Genomic DNA, 22,603 nt, shown 5'->3' with positions numbered 1-22,603 from the left:
CATCAAGTGGCTAAGTCATTCTGTCTACTTGGGCGTTTATTGGCAGCTGTTTTCTGGTGGTCATTGAAATGTAGTAAAAAATATCTTCATGCTTCATGCCCACTTCCATAGGACTATCCACTTGCCTCTCCTCCAGGCCTCCTTGTCCCTTATCTTCTTTTTCCTTCCCAGAGCCTAGACCCATAGAGCCAGGCCATTCACCACCACCTGTGAGTCCTTTTATATTCCTTACCTTAGGTTATTTCTCTTTGCTCACAAGAGAATGACAGATACATGAATGTGCTGTCTACTGTGAAGATTTCACCTCACCCACTTTTCTTAAAAAAAAAATAAAAATAAATAATTTTTTTTTTCTTTATTGGTTTAAGAGAGAAAGGGAAGGGGGGGGGGAGAGAGAGAGAGAGAGAGAGAGAGAGAGAGAGAGAGAGAGAGAGAGAGAGAGAGAGATCAATGATGAGAATCATTGATCAGTTGTCTCTTACATGGCCCCTACTGGGGATTGAGCCCGTAACCCAGGCATGTGCCCTTGGCCAGAATTGAACCTGGGACCCTTCAGTCCACGCTCTAGCCACTGAGCCAAACCAGCTAGCACTGACTCACCTGTTTTTCACAGTGACCCCTGGATGGGCTATAATGAAGCAAGCAGTCCATTTGTGGCTTGACCCATCCATGAACAAAGTATGACTTTATCCTCCTGTCAGTTAGTCATAAGGCTCATGTGGCTACAAGTGTGAGCTAAGGGAGAGGTCGTGTAGATGACAAAGGTGACTGGAAGCTACAGAGCCTTTCCAACCTAGCCTCCAAGTTAACATGGCAATACTACCATATTCAATTTGTAGCAGTCACAAGCTTCCAAGAGAATCAGATTCTACCTTAAAAAATTTTTATTTTGATTTTGTTCCCCTTATTTATGCATTCATTGGTTGATTCTTATATGTGCCCCGACTGGGGATTGAACCTTCAATCTTGGCAGATGATGCTCTAACTAACTGAGCTACGTGGCCAGGACCAGACTCTTACCTCTTGATGTGTGAATGGCAGGATCACCTTGTAGAGAAGTATGTGGGAAATACTGAGTCACCTTTAGAAAATACAATCTGCCACAACAAGATTTCTCTATTCTGGCTGTTGAGAACTTGCACGATTCCTAACCCTACATGATTTCTAGGAATTTTTCAGCTCCCAGCTTCCTAGTAACTGTTCTTTGCCAGCAGTGGTTCTTTGGCTCGACCTTGAGAAGTGTCACCTTATGTATGCAGAGTATATTCAGCCAAAGACTCAACTTCTTATATGAAGTTCTTCCTCTGTGTAGCTCCTTCCCTTTTGGCATTTTTATAGTGAATTCTAGCCAAGTCAGCTTCCCCAAACTGTAATCTCTTTCTCTTCAACTCAGCAAGACCAATGGGCTCTGTTAGGGTTTTTCCTAAACAATCTGTAAAATTGCAATGATGCCATACTGGGGGCTGAGCAATCTGAAAATTGTTTTCACAGTTGAGGGCTCACCTCATTTGTTTTCTTTCCTTTAGGGATCACAATCCGGTATGGCCTCTCATCCAACATCTGGAAATAGTAGTACTTCGATCCAGTTTTTCCATTGTTTATGGTGAGAGATTAAGTCTTGTTTTTATGGGTGGAAGCACACCCTGAGTATATTTTAAGAGAAAGCCAACAGGATTTGATTGAGTTGAAGGTAGGTTGTCAGAAAAAAAAGAGACGCTAAGGATGACTTCAGGTTTTTGGCCTGAAACTAAAAGAGAGTTCTTGCCATTATCTGCGGTTAGATCAGAATTGGGGAGTGGGAGCAAGACAAAATTAGGGGTTTAGTTTTTAAAAATGTTAAATTTGAGATGCCTGTTAGACATTCAGGTAAGGATATCGACTTTTCAGTTAAATATGAGTCAGGTGATCAAGCTGGAGATCAGGCTAGAAATATAAAATTGGGGATTGTCTCTGTGTAGATAGTGTTGGTTCTCAATGAGATCACTAAAGGAGTGTAGACAGAAAAGAGAAGACCAGAGACTGAGCCTTGGGGCACTCCAATATTATTTGGGGAGATGAAGAGGAACCGAGTTGTTTGTGCCACCTCTCCCTCTCCCCCATCCACACAATTCTCTCACTCCCCATTCTATGCCCCATCCTATCTGCTCAACCAACCTACTCTTTTTAAAAAAAAAATATATATTTTATTGATTTTGTACAGAGAGGAAGGGAGAGAGATATAGAGTTAGAAACATCGATGAGAGAGAGTCATCGATCAGTTGCCTCTTGCACACCCCCTACTGGGGATATGCCCGCAACCAAGGTACATGCCCTTGACCAGAATCGAACCCGGGTCCCTTCAGTCCCCAAGCCGACGCTCTATCAATTGAGCTAAACCGGTCCCGGCATCACCCAACCTACTCTTGCTGCTTTTCTGGCAGGGATTTCTGCTGACCTGTTTTGTAATGTGGCCATCCAAGTCTAGCCTTAACAGATCAGTTCCAGGACTGCTCTCAGGCCTTGGAAATTGTTTTAGCCAGTCCATGTCCTCACAGTCCTCTGGAGTCATTTGAGATCCATCTGGCACCATCAGGACTGATTCCTCTGCCGAAGTTTAGGGTGGGAATAAGGCAAATGGCTCATGACTTCCAGAGTGAAGAGTGTCTTGGCCAGAATCTTTATCAACTGTGGTGGTACCTCGCAGGTTGAGTGCTCTGAACAGGAAAATAGCAAATATATCTCTTTAAAACAAGCCATTTTTTTCTGCCTAGATTCAGTCCCGCACAGTACTGCTGTGTGCGCAACCTTGGTGGCTGTCCTCTATGTTACTGACCTCCAATTTCCTCATAGCAATTTATTATTGACTGGATAGTAGTAATTAATATTAGCATCATTCATGTAGTCATGTGGGAAAAGGATTGTATAGGGATGTGGAACACTGTACTATTTATAAAAGTAAAAACATTAGAAATGACCCACATGATCAACAATAGGCGATTGAATAAATTAAGGTACATCCATAATTACACTCATTAAAATAACTTTGCAGAAGATATTTGTAATATACTGATGATCTAAACATTTTAACAAGGCAGGACAGAGTATAGTGTTTAAAGCACTTTAAAATAAACAGACTTAAAGAGAATGCTATATCTTGAATTCTATAATAACATTAATGGCTAGGTAGAGGTAGATGGCCTGTACAGGAGACTGAGTGATCAAAGATATAGAAATTACACAGGAAGCATGTTGAACCATAGAAACCAAGGGGATATTTTTTTAAAGAAAGAGGGAATGATCATTTAACTATTCAACAGAATCAAATGCTGAAGAGGCAAGATGAGGACTGAAAGATGATCGCTGTATTAACCATGGATATCACTGATGGCCATGGCAAGAGTTGTTTCAGTAGAACAATGAGAGCAAGAGCCAGATTGGAGTGGGTTGAAGGGTAAATGGGAGGTGAGAAAGTGGAACTATTTTGAGGAATTAGATTGTATAGAGAAAGAAGGCAACAAATAGAGGATGTATGTCAGGTATTCTTTTATTATTGAGAGAGATATGAACTTATTTAAATAACTGTAAGATGGATCCAAAGGGAGAGACTGGATACACAAGCGAGAGTATGGATAAATTACAGATAAGGTTCAGGAAAGCTGGGGAGGATAGGCTATAAAACACAAGTGGTGGAATTGTTCTTGGTTAGTAAGAAGGAAAACTCTTCATTTGTAACAGGAAGCAAGAAGAAAGGATGACAAGTGCCCATCAGTAGATGAGTGAATAAAAAGGTTGTAGTACATACATACAATTGAATATTACTCGGCCATTAAAAAGATAAAAGCTTACCATTTGCCACAATATGGATGGACTTATAAGGTATTATGCTAAGTGAAATAAGTAGTCAGAGGAAAGCAAATACCACACAATTTCATTTGTATGTGGAAGAAGGCCACATATATGGAATCTAAAGAACAAAATAAACAAATGTAAAGTGACTCATAGATACAGAGAACAGACTGATGGTTACCAGAAGGGAGAGAGGTTGAAGGACTGGGTGAAAAAGATGAAGGAATTAAGAAGTACAAAGTGAGCCGAAACCAGTTTGGCTCAGTGGATAGAGCATCGGCCTGTGGACTGAAAGGTCCCAGGTTTGATTCTGGTCAGGGGCATGTACCTTGGTTGTGGGCACATCCCCAGTGGGGGGTGTGCAGGAGGCAGCTGATCGATGTTTCTCTCTCATTGAGGTTTCTAGCTTTCTATCCCTCTCTCTTCCTCTCTGTAAAAACTCAATAAAATATATACTTTTTAAAGAAGTACAAAGTGATAGTTACAGAATAGTCACAGGGATGTAAAGTACAACATAGGGAATATAGTCAATAACATTGTAATAATTATGCATGGTGCCAGGTGGGTACTGGGAATATTGAGGGGAACACTTTGTAAAATACAAAAATGTATACACAATTTAATAGCTGATCCTAGTACATTTTGAAAATGACATGTATTTTAATTAACGCTGTCTTTATAATTATTCGAAGTGTGTATACATTTTGGGGGGACACCTGTGTATGTCTAACCACTATGCTGTATACCTGAAACTAATATTGACCATAAACAATAATTGAAACAATTTTTTTAAAGAAGAAAAAGTAAAGGTGCAAATAGGTTTAAAACATTTGGTAGCATAAAGGAAGAACTCAAAGACATATGGAGAGTGAGGTAGGAGTACCAGAGTCCTTAGGAGAGCAGGAAAGTGGAGAAGGTTGGAAACAGCTCTTGTTGGTTAGGAGTGCAAGCTGACCAGGGAAATGTAAAATTTTTAGCCATCCCTTCATTCCATGTGGGGCTAGTGATCCTGAGTTATACTGAAAGCAAACTGCCTGATGGTGAGACTTCCTTTAGTAGTATGTGGTTGTTTGGGTGCAAGAAATAAGGAAGCAGATAGGTTGATTCATCAGGGTTTGGGATCTAGCCATACAGGAGAGATGAAAAATTTCTCCCACTTGCTTTCAGGGCTGGGGATTAGCAAGCTGCCTGCCTCTTCTGTGGAAGCACAGCCAGAGGGGAAAAGGAAGAGGGTGGTTCCTCTGTCACCAGTAAATGAGTTTCCCTGCAGTTCACCTTCCAAACTTCCTGTCCCTGGGATTGTGGGCCCTTTGTTAGCCTGACACAGTCACCACTAGAACTTAGTTCCCCATAAGCCGTTTGCCTTTCCTGCTGACTTGTCAGGAACAATCCCCTTCAGTCTTCAGAAAGGTCTTTTTTATATGTGCTGCTTCTTGATCCATACTGTGCTTGTGAGTACATGGAGGGACAGGGCTTGACCTCACTGTTAGCATCTAGTGAGGACAAAACAGCCTTCTTTAATGCTCCAACTCACTTGATACTCTGGTGCCAAGACTGTCTAAGAAGCAACGGGACTTCGCTTTCCATTGGCTCTTGGCTTCTGTGGAAAGCAACAGAGAATGGAAACACTTATTGTCCTCAGCTCTGCTCTGGGCTTTTTATCCAAGGAGGAGAAACAGGGCAGCCAAGTTATAATTTGTGCATGTGTGACATTCCTAACTTGGTCACTGGGCTAGAGTTGGCTTTGGGAAGGGAAGGGCTGGTGGAGGAGGATGAAAGGAGTGATGAAATCAGGTTCCAGCTCAGGCATCGGCCTCAGCCACGGCTTCTACTAGAGAACAGAGGAGAGAGAGTGAATACAGGGGTGAGCCACTGTGGGCTCAGCTGATGTGTGAATAAAGCTCCCCAATCAGGCCTTGGAAATCATCCTGTTCAACTCTTAGGGTCTAGATGAAGTAACAGGCCAAGAGATGGCAAATGCACCAGTTCTTGTCAGCTGGCCAGTGGCTTATCATTTAAATTGGATTCCCTGCCCAGAGGAAGCAAAGACACACAGAAAAAATGGGGTTGGCCTTTCCCTGGTTGGTCGGAGTATGAATGTTGGGGTGATAGTGAGGGATGGCTTTCTTCCCAAGGCCAGCCTGTTTCCAAAGCCATCAATGGATGGGTAACTAAAGAAGATGTGGTGTATGTGGAATGAAATAATATTCAGCCATAGCAAAGAAGGAAATCCTGCTTTTGAAACAACATAGATGAACCCTGAGGCATTGTGCTGGGTGAAATAAGCCAGGCAGAGAAAGACAAATACTGCATGGTATCACTTATATGTGAAATCTAACAAAAAAGGTTAAACTCATAGAAACAGGGGGTAGAAAAGGACCTAATAGGGAGAGATTGGTAAAAAGGTATAAAGTTTCAACTGTAATATGAATAAGACCTGAGGATCTAATGTATATTATGATCATTACAGTTAATAATACTATATTGTGTAATTGAAATTTGCTAAGAGATTAGAATTTAAATGTTGTCACCAAAAAAAGGATAAATATATAAGATAATAATGCAAACTTTAAATATCTTATAGTTTATACGTCTATTATACCTCAATAAAGCTAAAGTTAAAGAAAAATAATGTAAATTAAATTATAACATGCTTCTAATGAGAAGGCATTCCTCTTTTTATCAACAAGAAAAAAGTTTTTAATTAGAAACAAAAAGTTATGATCTGAACAAATGAAAAAGATTAGTGAGATTATCTATGTAAGGTATTTAGCATAGTACTGCATAATGATCCCAAAGAAGCCCAGCTGTGGGAATGTGACTCCAGATTAGGAAGGGTTCAGGACAGCTGGCCTGGCTTAATGCACGGTCACCCAACTGAAAGTCTGTGTGTACACAGAACCGGCAGTGGCAGAGGTACAAGCATAGACCATTGTCTAGGAAGAAACCATTGTCTACTAGGGGTGTCGAACTCAATCAGAGAAGGGGCCAAAATCTAAAATCCAGCCTAAATCGCGGGCCAAATGGTTTACTGAACAGTCATAAACTGTCATTGTGATGGAAACGCAGTGGAGTGCAGTGATGACAGTGGGGAGTGCAGTGATGACAGTGCGGTGCGGGCCACATTGCAAGGCCTGGCGGGACGGATTTGGCCCACGGGCCTTGTGTTTGACACATGTGGTCTAGGCCTAAAGGTGATGCTTGCATTTCCAGGAAAAGGCTCCAGGTGCAGGTGGAGTCAAGTCAGGATGAGAGAATGTTTGCATGCAAATGAAAGAATGTCAACAAGTGAGAGAGGACAAGGAGGAGCAAGATAGTGGGATACACAGAGCAGAATCAGAGGAGAAGTGTAGAAATTTATGCTCCCAACATTATTGCATTTAATCTGATAAGTGAGTAAGTCCTGCTGTAACCATAGAATTCTAATGGAATTCTGAACAAAGAACTGAGCATGTCTATGCAAGAGATAGCCATTCTACCTATAGGTCAGTTTGCAACCCCCTTGACAGAACAATGACAGAAAAGAACCACCAGAGCCTAACTGCAGGACAGTAATCTCTGAGCTGCATAGAATCCCACGCAGCTGGGGTTAGCACAGAGGTATGTGTAAGAAAAGTTCCCGGTGCAACAAAAACCTCTGCCTAATGTAATATCCAAGACTGTCAGAGCGAGACAGGTGGCAGGGATAGAAAAGGAGCCTGTACCCATCAATGGCTTGGCTCTTAGCAGCCTAATACATCAGACACTAATAAAGCAAACAGGTGGGGGCTGGGCCAACTGAAAGATGCAGAAACCCCATTGGTCTCTCATTACTGCTGTGCTGAAGAGTTTTTTTTATTAGTAATTCAATGCAAAACACTCAATGTGTTTGGATCTCAACTCCCTTATTTTACAGGGTATTTAAGGTAAGAATTTGAATTCCCAAGAGGTAATCCCAAGAAATTAACAAGGCTTACTTTTTAAGAAAACGTGGAAGCATATAGGAAGTTGAGATATTAATGAAGATTTACCCAGACTCCAGACTTGAGGGCCTCAAATGGATCTAAGGATTACTAGGGGTTAAAGGCAACCAGATGTACTATCACAGATCCACCAGTGTCTCCAGGGCCGAGTCTTCAGACTATCTGTTCAGCAGCAAGTCCCCCAAAGGTTCGTCCCAAAGGTTCTCAGAGCCAGTTGGCTCTAGTTGCCAGAGCCCTATGCACATGGGGTCACAGGTTTGACCTTTGTGTACATGTGACTGTTTCCACATTAGACTGAGCCCTAGTCCCAGCTAGAAGTCACACATGTGCATCCCTGGGGATTGGGTGAGAGAGTGTAGGCAGCTCCCCACCTTTGGAAACCAGCTCAAATTACCTTCTAGCTCCAACTGCGCACCGCAACACCTCATTTTGGAGCCGAGTGTGACTATCCTGCATGTCACGGTCATTTCACAGTAACTTAAGAGAGCCAGGGTTCACGCCTAAGAGTCTTGTAGGCTGAGGCACTAGCCTGGTGGATTGACCAATAGGACAGAGTGGCAAGTCTCCCTCGGGAAGTGCTCAGAATTCGCTGTCTTCGGGGAAACCACCCCAGAGCTCTTCTTTCTCACAGGGCGCGGCTCCCCAGGCACCTCAGCCAGAGCCTGCAGGACTGCTTTTCCAGGCTCCGAGGGAGAGCTGCCGCTGAGTGTCAGGCACACAGAACCAGAGGGCTGGGCCTTTGACGACAGCTCCCAAAATAAGGTGTCAAGCCCTACTTCTCACTTTCCCCTTGTGCCCTGTATGATGCTGGCACTGCCTTTGGAGCCATTACTCAGCAGCCTGAATGTACAGAAATAGGCCGAGTGCACTGACCCAGGAGGCTAGCCCTCTTTCCTCTGGCAGGGCCCTGTCCTGGCGGTGGTGGGTTCAGGCAGAACTGTTTGGGGACATGACCTGGCCTCCACTCTCACTTCCCGTCAGGCAATAATCTCATTACAGGACAGGGCTTCACTTCTGTTCTAGGCCTTTGAAAGCATCTTCCCCCGCCTCCGGCTGTACAGCACCATTTAACGGTAAACACACTTTCCTACTTTCTCCATCTTTCACTTTCAACACACACTCTTTCCCACCTTATCCTAAATGAAAACCCACTTTGCCCTGTTATCCAGCCCAGCCCTCTCCAGAGTAGGCAACTTTCCTTCCTTCCCTGGTTCTCAACTGAGATCAGGAGAAGAGGCTGGCATTCTCCAGACCATGGATCCCCCATCCCAACTGGGCACACAAATCTATCTTTCTGCCACCCTGTCCTTTAGATCTACCATCTCCAGCACTCTCTTACCCTCCTCAGTGGCTTAGCACCTGCCTCACAGCTTTCCTGGCCGCTTCATCCCTACCACCTATTTTTGATCCTTCTGATACTCTAACTTCTCCATCATTTTGAAAAACTACCTATGTCCCTAAATTCGACCCAACCTGTCACTCACTGTGCCAACATTTGGAAGGGTCCATCTCAAATTCTCATCCTACTCCGACCACAACATCCTTATTTCTATGTGAGGCATTTCTACCTTACCCGTTCACTCTTCCCAGAATCTCCTGCTTCCTCCATACTGAGTCTGAACCCCTTGGACTACAGTTCCCAGAGTACTCATGGATTCCTTCTTCTTCCCTGGGGCCTTCTTTGCTGACTTCCCAACTTGGGTAAACCCTAAGTCAGCTTTCTTTGCTTTTGCTCCCAGATTACTGACCCCTGCTGGAAATGTATAATTGTTCTGTGGTGTTTGAGCCATTCCATTAAGACCATGCATGTCTGACTCATCCCCACTACTTGCTTGTCAAGGTAGGAATTCTGAAACCACAGAACAATTATAAAAGTTAAAACTTGGTACATGCCTGGCACTTTACATATACCAACTCATAGAAACCTCCCATGTCAATGAGAAAATTACTGTTATTACTTTTCTCTCTTTTTTAAAATAAGGAAACTGGAGCTCAGAGAGATTAAGTAAATTGCATTAAATCATAGAATTAGTTAAGTGGTAGAGTTAAGATTAGGGGACCTGGGTAGGATATTATAATATGTCTCATCATAAGAGAATTTGAATTTCATCAGAGCTCCTGCTCAATTGTCAAATGCAATTGACACTATTTTTCTTCATTTTGCTTGGCTTTATTCAGTTTGACTCCCTGAAACTCTGTCCTCGACTGTCCCTTCCTAAAATGGCTCCTTCTCAGTCACTTCAGTAAGCTCTTCTTCCTCTAATCATCCCAACATGCTGGCTTTTCTCCACACCATTGGCTCTCGAAGCGTGATTCCCAGACCAGCAGCGTTACCCTGGCCTGGGAACTTGTTAGAAATGCAAATTTTAAAGCTCCACTGCAGACTTCCTGAATCAAAAACTGTCAGGGAGAACCGCTGTGCTACATATTCTCCCTGGCCAATCTCTTCTAAGCTCCTCTTCAATTTCTTTCCCTCCACACTGAACACTCCTAAAACTTCTTCCATTCCACTGCTTTCCGGAGCTCCAATCCTATACATCAACCAGTGATAGGGCATCTCCACTGGCTACCCATTAGGTGTCTGCTAGGAAAAGAATCTCCTCCCATAGTCCTCTCATTTCTGTATCTCCTTTCCCCGAATGATAGTACCATCTACTCAGGTCCAGTGCCAAGCCCCTATGATTCATTTGACTCCTCTCACATGTACCTACCTAAAAACCCCCCACTAGTTTGTCATTTCAGAAGTATCTCTCAAATTGGCAATAACCTCTCCATGCCATGACTACTTCTGGCCCATCCTCCTCACATCTCGGACTACAGCAATTACCTTCTAATTGGGTCAACTTCCTGAAGTCTGTTCTCTTTCCAATCTTCCCCCACATTGCTACCACAATCACCTTTTAAAATAAAAATCTAACTGTAATTGTCCCCTGCTTAGTCATTCACTGGGTGTGCAGTGCCTTCGAGATAAAAGTCCACACAGTATGGAGACACTGCAGGTGCCTTTATTCCCTGACCCCTGCTTGCTTCAGTAGCCTTGTCTCCTGCTGTTCTTTACATGTGCTCTCTGCTCTGGCCCTACGGGGGAAACTGGAGTTAATCCAGAGTACCATAGACAGGCCGCTCTTTCTCACACCCACACGGATGTTCATGCTATTTTGCCATTTCCTTTGTGAGGCATGCCCTTCCTTCACTTACCTATCTGGACAATTTCTTCTTAGGGCTCAGTGAGTCGGCTTCTGTATGAAACCTTCCCTGGATGCCCAAGTTGTTTGATGTGTTCCCACAGCCCCCACAGAGCTCTTGGGACATTTGTTTGTCCTGGGAGCAGTTTGAGGACAGGCCGGTATGCGATCTTTGTTTACTGCAATCCTGACATATAGTAGATGCTCAGCAAATAGCTGCTTACTAAGAGAAAAGACTCCTCTTTTCTTGAAAGGCATTTACATTTACTGCCTATTCCCCAACACCCCTGTTTGTTCATCCCAGCCATATTTCACCCCTATCATACTCCTGAAATAGCTCTTGGGGACAACTGACCACCAATTTGGCCTTATTCAAGCTCTCATTTTCCTTAACTTCTTTGCAGCAATTAAACACCCGTTTCTCAAAAACAAAACAAAAAACAAAAAACAAACAAACAAACAAACAAACAAAAAAAACCCCTATTTTTCCTAGGCTCCTGAGCTGACACTTTTTGAACTTCCTTTACTTTCTGATCTGGTCTACACTTTCACTGGTTCCCTTTCTTCATGCTTCTTGCAACTGCTATGCCAGGTACCTGGTAAGCACAGGGGTGGGTAGTTATAGTGGGATTTCTGCAGTAATGTGCTGGTAAGCTGATTCTTTAGGAGGGGAAAAAAAAGTCCCTAATTTGTACCTTGTCTATTCCATGGTGTACTCTCACCATAACTGATTTCAGGGTAACTTCTTAAAAACCAGTTCACAAAACTCCTGAATATTTAATAATTGGCTCTCATGAATATGAGCCAGCTCCAGCACATCACTGGGTATACAGAAGTGAAAAAGACCAGTTTAATACCTAGGAGGGTATAACCAGGAGGGAATCTATGTATATAAGAGCCTAAGCCTAAGCAACTGACTGACCAGTCGACTGGTCACTATGACGTGCACTGACCACCAGGGGGCAGATGGAAACCGAGCAGCAGCATGAGTGGTGGTGGCAGCAGGCACAGTGGGGCCAGGATGAGCAGGAGCAGCAGGCAGCGTTGGACTGCCGGTTTTGGCCCGATTCCCGCAGGTCACGCTGAGGGACTTCATTGGTGCACGAATCCATACACTGGGCGTCTCGTATAGAAATAATTCTAAGACAAATGTGATAACATTATTGTAAAGTTTAAACAAGGCCCTACAGGGTTGAGTGGAATGAAGGCTTAAGTAGAAAAATCTGTATTTTCCATACAAAGGGAGGAGAGTTTGAACTGGACCTTAAAGAGTGAGGACTTTAAAGGCAGGCATAGGGGTAAAAATTATGCCAGGTAGAGGGAACATCTTGAACAAAGACAGGGTAGTCCAGAATTTAGAGGAATGGCTAATACATCAGCAGGACGGGGATGCAAAGAATGTAGGGTATCAGAATGGATTCTGTCATAGTTTTGTGAACCCGTTCAAGCTGGTTAACTTCTCCAGGCCAGGTTCTGCATCTGTAAATAAGAATTTGATGTCTATGGCCCATTTCTGCCTTGTGTGTGTTCCACGTAATGACCTAAGTTTGATGAATGACCCTGGGAATAGAAATAAAATACAAGAGGAAAAAGGAGGAAGGAAGAAATGTATATAGGCTAAATGCTGTGGGACCCACTGCTAGTTAGGCCTTCCTGCTACCTGCAAACGTCTGGCTCAGTCCCAATCCTTTATTTGAGCCATCACCTGGTTTGCTGAAGGCTCAGTTCTGTTTTTTCAAATTGAATGAATATATTGAATCCTTACAGTATATGTAAAGCATTTTGGTCCATCCTTCTGCTTTAAGGGAAAAAGAGCATTCTCCTTTCTCCTTTAAAAGTATCAAGAGGATCCCACAGGCTCCCCTAGTAATTTGATCCCTTTGAATAATAGTTATATGATTCAGGCTATCTAGAACTCTCCTATCCCACCATTTGTGCATCTTCTCTAGAGAACTGATTTTCATTCATTTTTAAGAACCTTTAAAACACTATTAAGAGACATATAGAAAAGTACCTAAAATATAAATGCAAGATATTATAGAGCAAACACTAATGTAGTCACAACCAGAGTGAGACAGACTCTGCCATAACCTAGTTAGCTCTCCAGGTGTTACTTCCAAAGCACTGTTCTCCAGAGAGAAGCAGTCTTGATTTATTGTAATAATAATCTTCATTTTACCTCTTACTACCTATGTATGTATTCCTTAATATTAGTTCAGCATTGCCTGTTTTTTGTTAACACATAGTGTTAACAAAATCATACTGTATGAATTCGTATTTCTTGCTTTGCTAAACATTCCAACATTTCATTTTGCCATCTGGTAACTAGTTCATTCTTTTTAATTTCATGGTTATATGGTGCTCTGAGTTATCCATTCCACAGCAAAACAAAAAAGCAACCAACCAAATAGGAGATGGTATTTGCAAACAATAGCTCCAACAAGGGATTATTATCCAAAATATATAAAGAACTCATACAACTCAACACTAAACAATCCAATAAAAATATGGAGAGAGGACCTGAACAGATATTTCTATCAAGACATAAAAATGGCCAAAAATATATGAAAATATGTTCAACCTCACTAGCTATTAGGGAAATGCAAATCAAAGACTACAATGAGATACCACCTTACACCTTTCAGAATGGCTATTATCAACAAGACAAGTAGTAACAAGTATTGGAGTGGAGAAAAGCGAACCATCATTTACTGCTGGTGAGAATGTAGAACAATACAGCCACTATGGAAAATGATGAGAAAAGTCTCAAAAAATTAATAGCTCTGGCTGGGTGGCTTGGTTGGTTGAAGCATCGCTCTGTACACCAAAAGATTGTGAGATTGATTCCTGATCATGGCACATACCTAGGTTGCAGGTTCGATCCCCAGTCTGAGAGCACAGGGGAGGCAACCAATCAATGTTTCTCTCTCTTTAAAATCAATTAAAAATACCCTCGGGGAAGGATTGAGAAAAAAAAAATTACCATATGACCCAGCAATCCCTCTCCTGGGTATCTACCAGAGAAACTATAAAACATTTATTAGCAAAGATATATGCACCCCTATGTTCACTGCAGCATTACTCACCATGGGCAAGATATGAAGACAACCAAATGTCCTTCGATAGAAGATTAGATAAAGAAGACGTGGCACATATAGGTACTACTCAGCCATTAAAAACAAAATACCACTATTGTAACAACATAGGTGGACCCTGAAAATATGCTAAGCAAAATAAGTCAGTCAGAAAGTTAAAAACTATGATTTCACTCATATGTGGGATATAAAACTGAAACTCATAGACACAGACAACAGTATGGTGGTTACCAGAGGGAAAGGATGTGGTTGTGGAGGGGGTAAAGGGAGCCCAGTATTTGGTGTCAGAAGATGACTTAACTTTGGGTGATAAACACATAATGCAATACACAGACCATGTGTCATAGAAATATATACTTGAAACCTATAAAACCCTATTAACAATATTACTACAATTAAGTTAAAAAGAAAAGAAAAAAAAAAGAGGAATCTGAAGGAAGTTCAGACCATCTTGGGCCCAGGAAAATAGAAAAACAGACCTAAGAGCAGAAGTGGGATTGTTATATGATAGGCTCCTAAATGAAATGTTTAACTGATACGTGACCTATAAGAAACCATTGCCATAGACAAACATCCACTTAAAAAGTTACTTCTAGGCATCCATATTACACAGTGGAGGCTTTAAAAAATGCTTCATATACAGGCTGTCCCAAAAGTCTTAGGTGAAGTTTTAAGTTATTAAGGGCTGAACCCACCCTCTGCCAGTCCAACGGGGTAGCTACAGATGGTCTTGATTATCATCAGTTAAATGTGCAGCCAAGATTAAAAGAGACATTTTAAAGGATTAATTAGTGAACCCTCAAAAAAAAGTAAATTACCAGCCTGTGTTAAATCAGCCAAAAGGAAACTAATCCAGCATCTTAGCAATAGTGCTCGGAGTGTATTCAAATGGAAAAGCTTGGGCTGGAAATACTTGTTTAGAAAAAGAACTACATCACTCCATCCTCCTTCATCAAGTAATCTAAGCCATTGTAGTGCTTAAACTAGGATCAAGCAAGATTGATTGATTTATTTATTTATTTATTTATTTATTTATTTATTTATGTTAATCCTCGCCCAAGGATAGTTTTTCCATTTGTTTGTTTGTTTGTTTATTTTTTGAGAGAGAGTGGAAGGGAGGGGGAGAAACATGGATGTGAAACACAGCAATTCGTTGCCTTCCCAGCCTGCAACCCAGGTAACCCAGGTACACAACTCACCCCTACACAGAATCAAATCCCAGTTCAGTCCCTGGGCTGCTGCTCTAACTACTAAGCCAAACTGGCTAGGGCACAAGATGTATTTTATTAAAACAAAACCCCTTTCAGCTTGACCTAGATCATATCCTTAAATAACTTTTATTCAATGAATTAGTAGAAAGGATTCTTGATTACTACTATAGTTGTTTTGTGTAGCATGCTTCAAATTAATGCAAAAAGCTCAGAAGAGGACATCAGATAAGGTAAAAGGCTTTATTATTCAGGATCAGCTCAAAGAATGACATTGACACAAACAGGGATAATTATCTCATTACATTTGACCTTTGGCACCCATTTGAAGTACTAGTTTTCCAAGTGAGACATGTTATACCTAGCAGCATCTCAATAGCTTCTGACAGCCACATTTACCCCAATTTCACTCAGTAGAGCTGTCAGGAGTTATGCAGGGATACAAAGAACAAAATCATCTATTTTAGTAATCCTTTTCTTTTTCAAGGATTATTTTCCCTACTGGTTTTCAAATAAAAAGATGGATAGATAGTTAGCATTACCTGCAAGTATTGGTCATAAATACCTTCCCACAGTCTAATACTCAAAAATAAAAAACAAATATGTGTAGAGTTCCTAAAAATTCAGTTAATACTAGTTCGTGCTTTGCTTTGAAATGACAATTTTATAGCTTCCCTTATTTTTCTCCTCGGATAAAACCAAGAGAACCCATGCTTAATTGACCTTTGCAGTGACAAGCTTAACTTACAAGAATCAGAGGAATTAAAGACATCATTAAGAACAGACTTGACAATTATCACAAATATATGAATGAAGGCTCCATAGTCTTCAGATATATAGATAAAATGATTGGAAAGGGACTCCCTTGCAAGGACAATAGTGCATAGAAAGTACATGAAGCTTGTCTCTCTGAGGTTGTAACGGGGGGAAATATAAAACAATAGTTCATCTCAAGATGAACGATATGTAATTGTTGATTAAGGGAAGGGATGTCCAAAATATTTTGCACATTATAACTTAGAGTTAGTCTATACACTCTATATAAAATATCTACAAAAAATACGAATGACTTTTTTTACTCAGGACTATAGTAGAAGGCCATTGCTTTTTATGTATATGAAGAGAAGCCAAAAAAGCAAGTTAAAGCCAAGATTTATTTTTGAGGTTCTGGATTTTCAGCTCAGAGCTACCTTCTTTTATAAAAGTATCAATAAGAAACTGTTACTTTTTCTTGAAATCTGATGACCCCCCTTTTTTTTTTAAGATGCAGCACCTGGAGAACTGAGGACTAAATTCAAACCCCAGCTTCAGTGTATGACTACTGAGTTTATAAAAATTTCCTCTTGTAAATAGCAAAAATCACAACCTCTTGTAGAACATGATGAGTTGGTAACATTGCGTAGCAAAAATATGGGGAACTTAAATCTTGTGTAGGAGATATATTTTGGAGAAAAAAGACAAAGATTTCTAGTGTTGTTCTACTTTCTCCAAAGAGTTGACGGTTTTTAAAATAAAGATGATTTTAACTACAGAGACTGTATCATTGAATCACATGCTAAATGAATATAAATGTACTTATCTGAACATAACATTTTTACACGTACTTAAAAAAAAAAAACAACCAAAAGTATAGTGAAAAGATTATATATTTTAAATGCAAGTATAGTAGCTTGAGGCAGCACAGATCCAAGGGTCTTCAACAGAAGACTTCTTAGCAGTGAGCCTTCCCAGACAGGCCTCCTGCTATGGCCGCAGATACTTGACACTGTGCATAGAAAGTCTCAGAGTAACAAGAGACAAGTCTTGTTTTTCACCTCTATAGTCTGGGATGTCATTATTATAGAGAAGATGCATGATTAAAAAAGTGAAGACTACTTAATTGAAAATGTTTATGAAATTTAAATGCAGCATTCACCCTGAGGAAGCTGCATAGACATTACGGTGGTAGAACCAGACTAGGTAAATTTTAGTTGAAAGGATTGTCTCTAAAAATGAAAAAAATAAAAATAAAAAAAATGGTAGTTTTCTTAAAGACCAGAGTTATAGAGTCACTCTGTCGTGTTTTTATCTTGTTTTAATGGGCCAAAGTTCAGTTAACTTACTCAGATTAGGATCTATAATTCTGTTGACCGTTCAGGACTACAGTAGTCATCTTGGGACTTTCTATGGAAGTACGTACAAATTTTCCTCATGGAGTTGGGAGTAATAGTGACCTAGAAGAAAGGTTAGATTTCAGACATTTCTAAGAAAAGTCCAGCTGCTACTCAAGCAAGTTATCATTAACAGGTATTTTAAATTAGGATGCCTAGAAATTTGATCCAAATAGTTGGATGACAATGCCTCTTTTGGTTGATTTGTATTGAACATAGTAAAAATTTAATAAGACAGTATGTAAGGCCAAGACCGGTTTGGCTCAATGGATAGAGCGTCGGCTTGGGGACTGAAGGGTCCCAGGTTCGATTCCGGTCAAGGGCATGTGCCTTGGTTGTGGGCATATCCCCAGTGGGGGGTGTGCGGGAGGCAGCTGATCAATGGCTCTCTCTCATTGATGTTTCTAACTCTCTGTCTCTCTCCCTTCCTCTCTGTACAAAATCAATAGAAATATATTAAAAAAAAAAAAAAAAAAAAGACAGTATGTAAGGAATGAAGGCAGAGGCTTTTCTTGTGAACAGAAATATTTTAAAAAATTACCATCATCTTTGAAATGAGTAAATGGCCCTTCCAAATTTACAAACAAGACAAGTATTCAAATGACAGCTGCTATTCTCTTCTAAAGAAGTCTACATTATTGTCACATAAAGAAAAATTCTTTTAAAGAAAATTTAGCTTCAAAGATTGAAAAACAACAACCACCCAGTGTTAAAGGGACAACTGGCCCAAAATGGAGTCACATGTGCTAAGCTCCACTGCAGCAAACTACAACTAGCAATACATAACCTAAGTGCAATTTCAGCCTCTCCCAGGAATGCACCTTTAACCAGTCAATCTGGAATTTCCTGATCAGAACCAGGGAGGCACATCTGCTTGATAGACCCTCTGTCTTCTCCGAAGGAAAGGTGTCCTTGCCTAAATAATTTATTCTCTCAAATTTCCTTTCCCTCCCCCTTTCTGTCTTAATAGAAATTTTAGCTAGGGGCAAAGAACAGCTATAGTGATGATATTGAGAAGGAAAGACTCCTTATAGCATTAAAAAAAAAAAAAAAAGTTCTGTTGCAAGGTTTAATTGAAGTTTGTGTTCAAAGAATCTTGAAAATATTTCTAGTTTACTCCTAAAATCTGGGATAGGCTTCATGATAGTGGTGGGTGATATAAACATTTACTGACCTGGCCTAAGTTATCCAGCTTCTATCTTTTAAAGGGGCAGATGTAGCCCAACCGGGTGGCTCTGCTGGTTGGAGCATTGTCCTGTACACCAAAGGTTTGGGTTTGATTTCCAGTTGGGTCATGTACAAGAGGCAACTAACTGATTGATGTTAATTTTTCTTTCTCCCCCTCCCTTAAAATTAACAGACATATCTTAGTGTGTATTAACAAAACAATAAAAGGGCAGATGTTGCTGATCATGATTCCTGGATTGGATTTTAATCATTCTACTGCAACTTCTTAACACACAGCAAGAGCTACCATGAACTATAGCAGAAACTTCCTAATTCACCTCCCCTTAACTTAAAAACTGGTTAACAGAATCTTTATTCCCTTTGATTGGTGCCCACAGCTCACCTAATGCTCACAGCTACTTCGGCCTCCACCATTATGAGTCAATTGCTTTTTAAGATTCATAAACCAGCAAGCAGTATCTGTTTTTAAAATTATCTAACTTAAATAGTACATCAACCAATTAAATATGAGTCCTAAAGAGATAAGTAAAACTAAGCTGAATGTTTAAAAAAGTGTAGATACATGTGAGTTGACAAAAATTGATGTGAGCAAGTTGACTAATAAGAGATTAGGGATAATCATTAAAATCTAAAAGGATTCTGCACTTAAAACTGCTTTGCAGATAACTAAGTTTGACTTTATGTTAAATAATCATAAACTGTAATTACAAACTGGTAATCTATTTATGGATATTGGCAACTTGCCCATGAAGGACAGCTTCATCCGTAAAACGGGGAGGGTGTCAGGGGTTGCCAAGGGCTTGGGGTGGAGGAAATAAAGGGGGAGGGAGGAAATAATGTCGAAGGACAGGGAAGATATTTTTGAATTGATATCCTGGAGGATGAGGAGGCTTTGATGAATCAGGCAACAGGGTTGAGGGGCATGAACCTTGACAGAAGTGATTTTAATGGGAATAAATAGGGTTATTAGAGAAAAATACAGCACACACCCAGTTACATTTAAATTTCAAACAAATAACTTTTTAGTATAAATATGTACCTATTTAGTATAAATTTGTCCTGTATACTTATATGCTAAGTCTGGCAACCCTAAAATAACTAAATTTACTTAAAAAACAAAAAAAGTATCCTGACTTCTGAGAAGGAATCTGTACCTGCCCTGTTCAAATTAGGACATGCACTTCCCTCCGCTGCTTACCGGGCCTGGAGAAGTCTTTCCGCTCTGTCTCCGGGAACTGGAAGTCTGGGATGATGGACTTCTTGGTGAAGAATTTTCAGCCTTCCGTTTGGCTGCCATGGCCAATAACCAGTTTTTATTCTCTGGGGAGCTATTCTCTTTGCCCACCAATTCAGACCCTTCTCCACAAGATCCCAAAGGAAGAGGCAGTGTCCCGCAGCCTTCTGAAGCATAAGGACTGGCAGGAGAAGGAGGCTCTGAGACACTCATACTGGCTCCTTCAATCTTGCTTGATTTGGTAGGACCTAGCGAGTCTTTACCAAGGTCTTCCTGGTTACCAGTAAGGCAGCACAGATCCAAATGGAGCTTTTCAACTGGGTCATCAAGCTCAGTCACACAGCTGCAACTCTTCACACACTTTTGTTTCACATTCTCCAGACAACTTGAGTCTAGCCTCCTCTTTACCCTATTTCTAGACTCGGAGCAAGCCACTGCTTGGGATGATTTCAGGCTCACAGGAATGAGGGCTTTTCTTGGAGATGTGATCTTTGTCTCAGAAGCAGGTGGAGTGAGGGGGGGTGATGAGGAAGGTGTTTGGGTCACCCAATTTCTAATGGACATCTTAAAAGATGAAGGCGGCTTGGGAGAGATCGAAGAGACGGAGCCTCTTCTGCTAATCGGAGACCGGGTCTTGCCAGGAGAGTTTTTAAAAGAAAATGTGGGAGTATTTGAAGGAAGAGGGAGGTCTCCAGCGTAGCTTGGAGCACAAGATGCTGAGGAAGGGGAGGAACTAGACGGACTGCTCTTTACTCTGGGGGTTTTGGCAGGAGTACTCTGGCTACTTGTCACTGGTACTGAAAAAGAAAAGAGGGTCACAAAAATCAGAAGTGAAAGCCAAACAAAATCCCTGAATTACCATCAAGGAAAATTACAGCTAACTTAATCATCCAGGGGTTGATTTCTCAGTGAGTTGATCACATAAATCATTTGATTCTTAACATATCCTCTTAGCATTTTCCTTCCCCTTTCCTAACTGCTAGCCTCCCAACCATCCCATGGTAAAACATATACTTGTAAAAATCTAGAAAATTCAGGGAGAAAAAAAAGATTAAAAGCATCCAGGTGAATCACAGTGTTTTTTCCCCTTTACTTGTGCATGTAATATATTATACATTATACACTTAAAATTTTTTTCTCTAAAAAAGGGACTAATGTATATACTATATAGTTAATGTGCTTCTTAATATAGTATGAACATTTCCCACATTAATACAGATTTCTATAACTTTTAATAACTACAAAGTATTCTGAGGTAACAGTAAGACATTTAGGTTGCTAATGATATTTTGTCTTCATAAGTAAAGTTGCCATTAGCATTCTTATATATACTTCTGAGCAATGTCAGGGCAGAAAGGAGCTGTCAAATAAGAGCTCACAGGTCTAAGATCAGTCACAACCATTTACTATGTGACTTGAGAAACAATCCCTTCCCTTCTCTGGCTCAGTTTCCTTATTTGTTCATAGTTTTTTAAAAATAATTTTTAAAATTTTTTATTGATTTTAGAGAGAGGAAGAAAGGGAGGGAGAGAGATTGACAGACATTGATTTATTGTTCCTATTTATACAATCATTTATTGACTCTTGTATGTGCTATAACCAGAGATTGAACCCTCAGCCTTGGCATATGGGAACTGTGCTCTTAACCAACTGAGCTATCCCCAGCCAGGGCTAGGGATAGTTTTTAATTTCCACAAGAATTCCATCAATTACTTAAGGTTACCAGGCCTCATGAGGTTTTTAAGTTACACATGGCTACTCTACTCTACAAGCCAAAATATGCCAAAGAACATTTCAGACACTCAATGCTTGCTCTCTGTAAAGCATATGAAGCAGTGGATAGAGCTTTTTTCTGTATGTCCTGGCATTTGTTTACAGGCAATGACAAGTACTTCAGGCCAATTCTTATAAACTTCACATTTCTTCCCCCTCCGGCACACCACAAGACAACACTATATATTCTCACTTTTTCTCTGAACTTTCTAGATTTCTGGTGTAGTGTTTCTGTCTTCAAATAATAAGAAAAGGTCACCTATTTCTCAGTCACTAAGTCTTTGAATTATAACTCTGATATTTAACTCAGTTTAATTATTGAATTGCATTTATATGCAACTGATTTTAGAATGGGCTGACACAAAAATACAATCTTTCATTTGGAATAAAAATTTACTAATTTCAGTCATTTAGTTACTATGTGCATTTTACGCTGTGCTTTTCACTTCTCAAGCTACCTTGCCTTAACACATTGTGGACCAGTAGTTTTATTGCTAGCTTTACCCAGTGGCCAGATAAGTTTCTACAGAACGAGTACAAAAAACGTTTTACATAAATGTTAAAGGGACGCTTTAAAATTAAATACCCACTGCATTTTCAAATTACTTATTACATGTTCTTACAAGCTAATATCTTTTTAAAGTATGATACTTTGTAAAATACTGTGTAATATGAAGTGAGAATTTTCGTGATCCGTCCAAAATGTGTTTAGATAGAGGGATTCTACAAATTGAATTTTGCCTAAACTTTTCTTATCAACTATGTGTTTAGGAATGGCCAAAATGATTCTGTACCTTCAATAAAGGTCATTACTCGAAAACTCTCTTTTACTATAATGTACTCTAGAAGGGGAACTGGAAATAGGGACCTGTCCATGGAACTACTGGTGACAGGTCTCACATTCCTGCTCTCGAGCTGGATTACAGTCTTTATTTCAAAAGGAAAGAAACCTTTCATTGCTTCACTCCTCAGTGCAAGTCAAT

General features: G+C 40.5%; 1 protein-coding gene across 10 annotated transcripts in view; it reads right to left on the bottom strand.

Annotated features, from left to right (window-relative positions):
* Nucleotides 1-1,503: 1,503 nt before the first annotated feature.
* DTL (denticleless E3 ubiquitin protein ligase homolog) overlaps nt 1,504-22,603 on the bottom strand; it is a 59,487-nt gene continuing 38,387 nt past the window's right edge. For 5 of the 10 annotated variants that reach the window (XM_036442602.2, XM_045583113.1, XM_036442611.2 and 2 more), the window contains 2 exons: nt 19,812-20,644; nt 15,505-17,488 (listed from right to left, as the gene is read on the bottom strand). In XM_036442602.2, coding sequence (XP_036298495.1) covers nt 17,390-17,488; nt 19,812-20,644 — 932 coding nt within the window. In that variant the 3' untranslated portion in view covers nt 15,505-17,389. Of the gene's footprint in view, nt 1,644-2,434; nt 2,694-4,620; nt 5,426-15,504; nt 17,489-19,811; nt 20,645-22,603 lie in introns of those variants that run through there. The other 5 variants (XR_004988757.2, XM_036442605.2, XM_036442606.2 and 2 more) reach the window with 5 other exon arrangements.

Source organism: Pipistrellus kuhlii, unplaced genomic scaffold, assembly GCF_014108245.1.
Source record: "Pipistrellus kuhlii isolate mPipKuh1 unplaced genomic scaffold, mPipKuh1.p scaffold_m20_p_18, whole genome shotgun sequence".
In the NCBI taxonomy this organism is placed as follows: Eukaryota; Metazoa; Chordata; class Mammalia; order Chiroptera; family Vespertilionidae; genus Pipistrellus; species Pipistrellus kuhlii.
The sequence above is the reverse complement of the archived record's forward strand: the minus strand, read 5'-3'. Positions and strand labels throughout refer to the sequence as shown.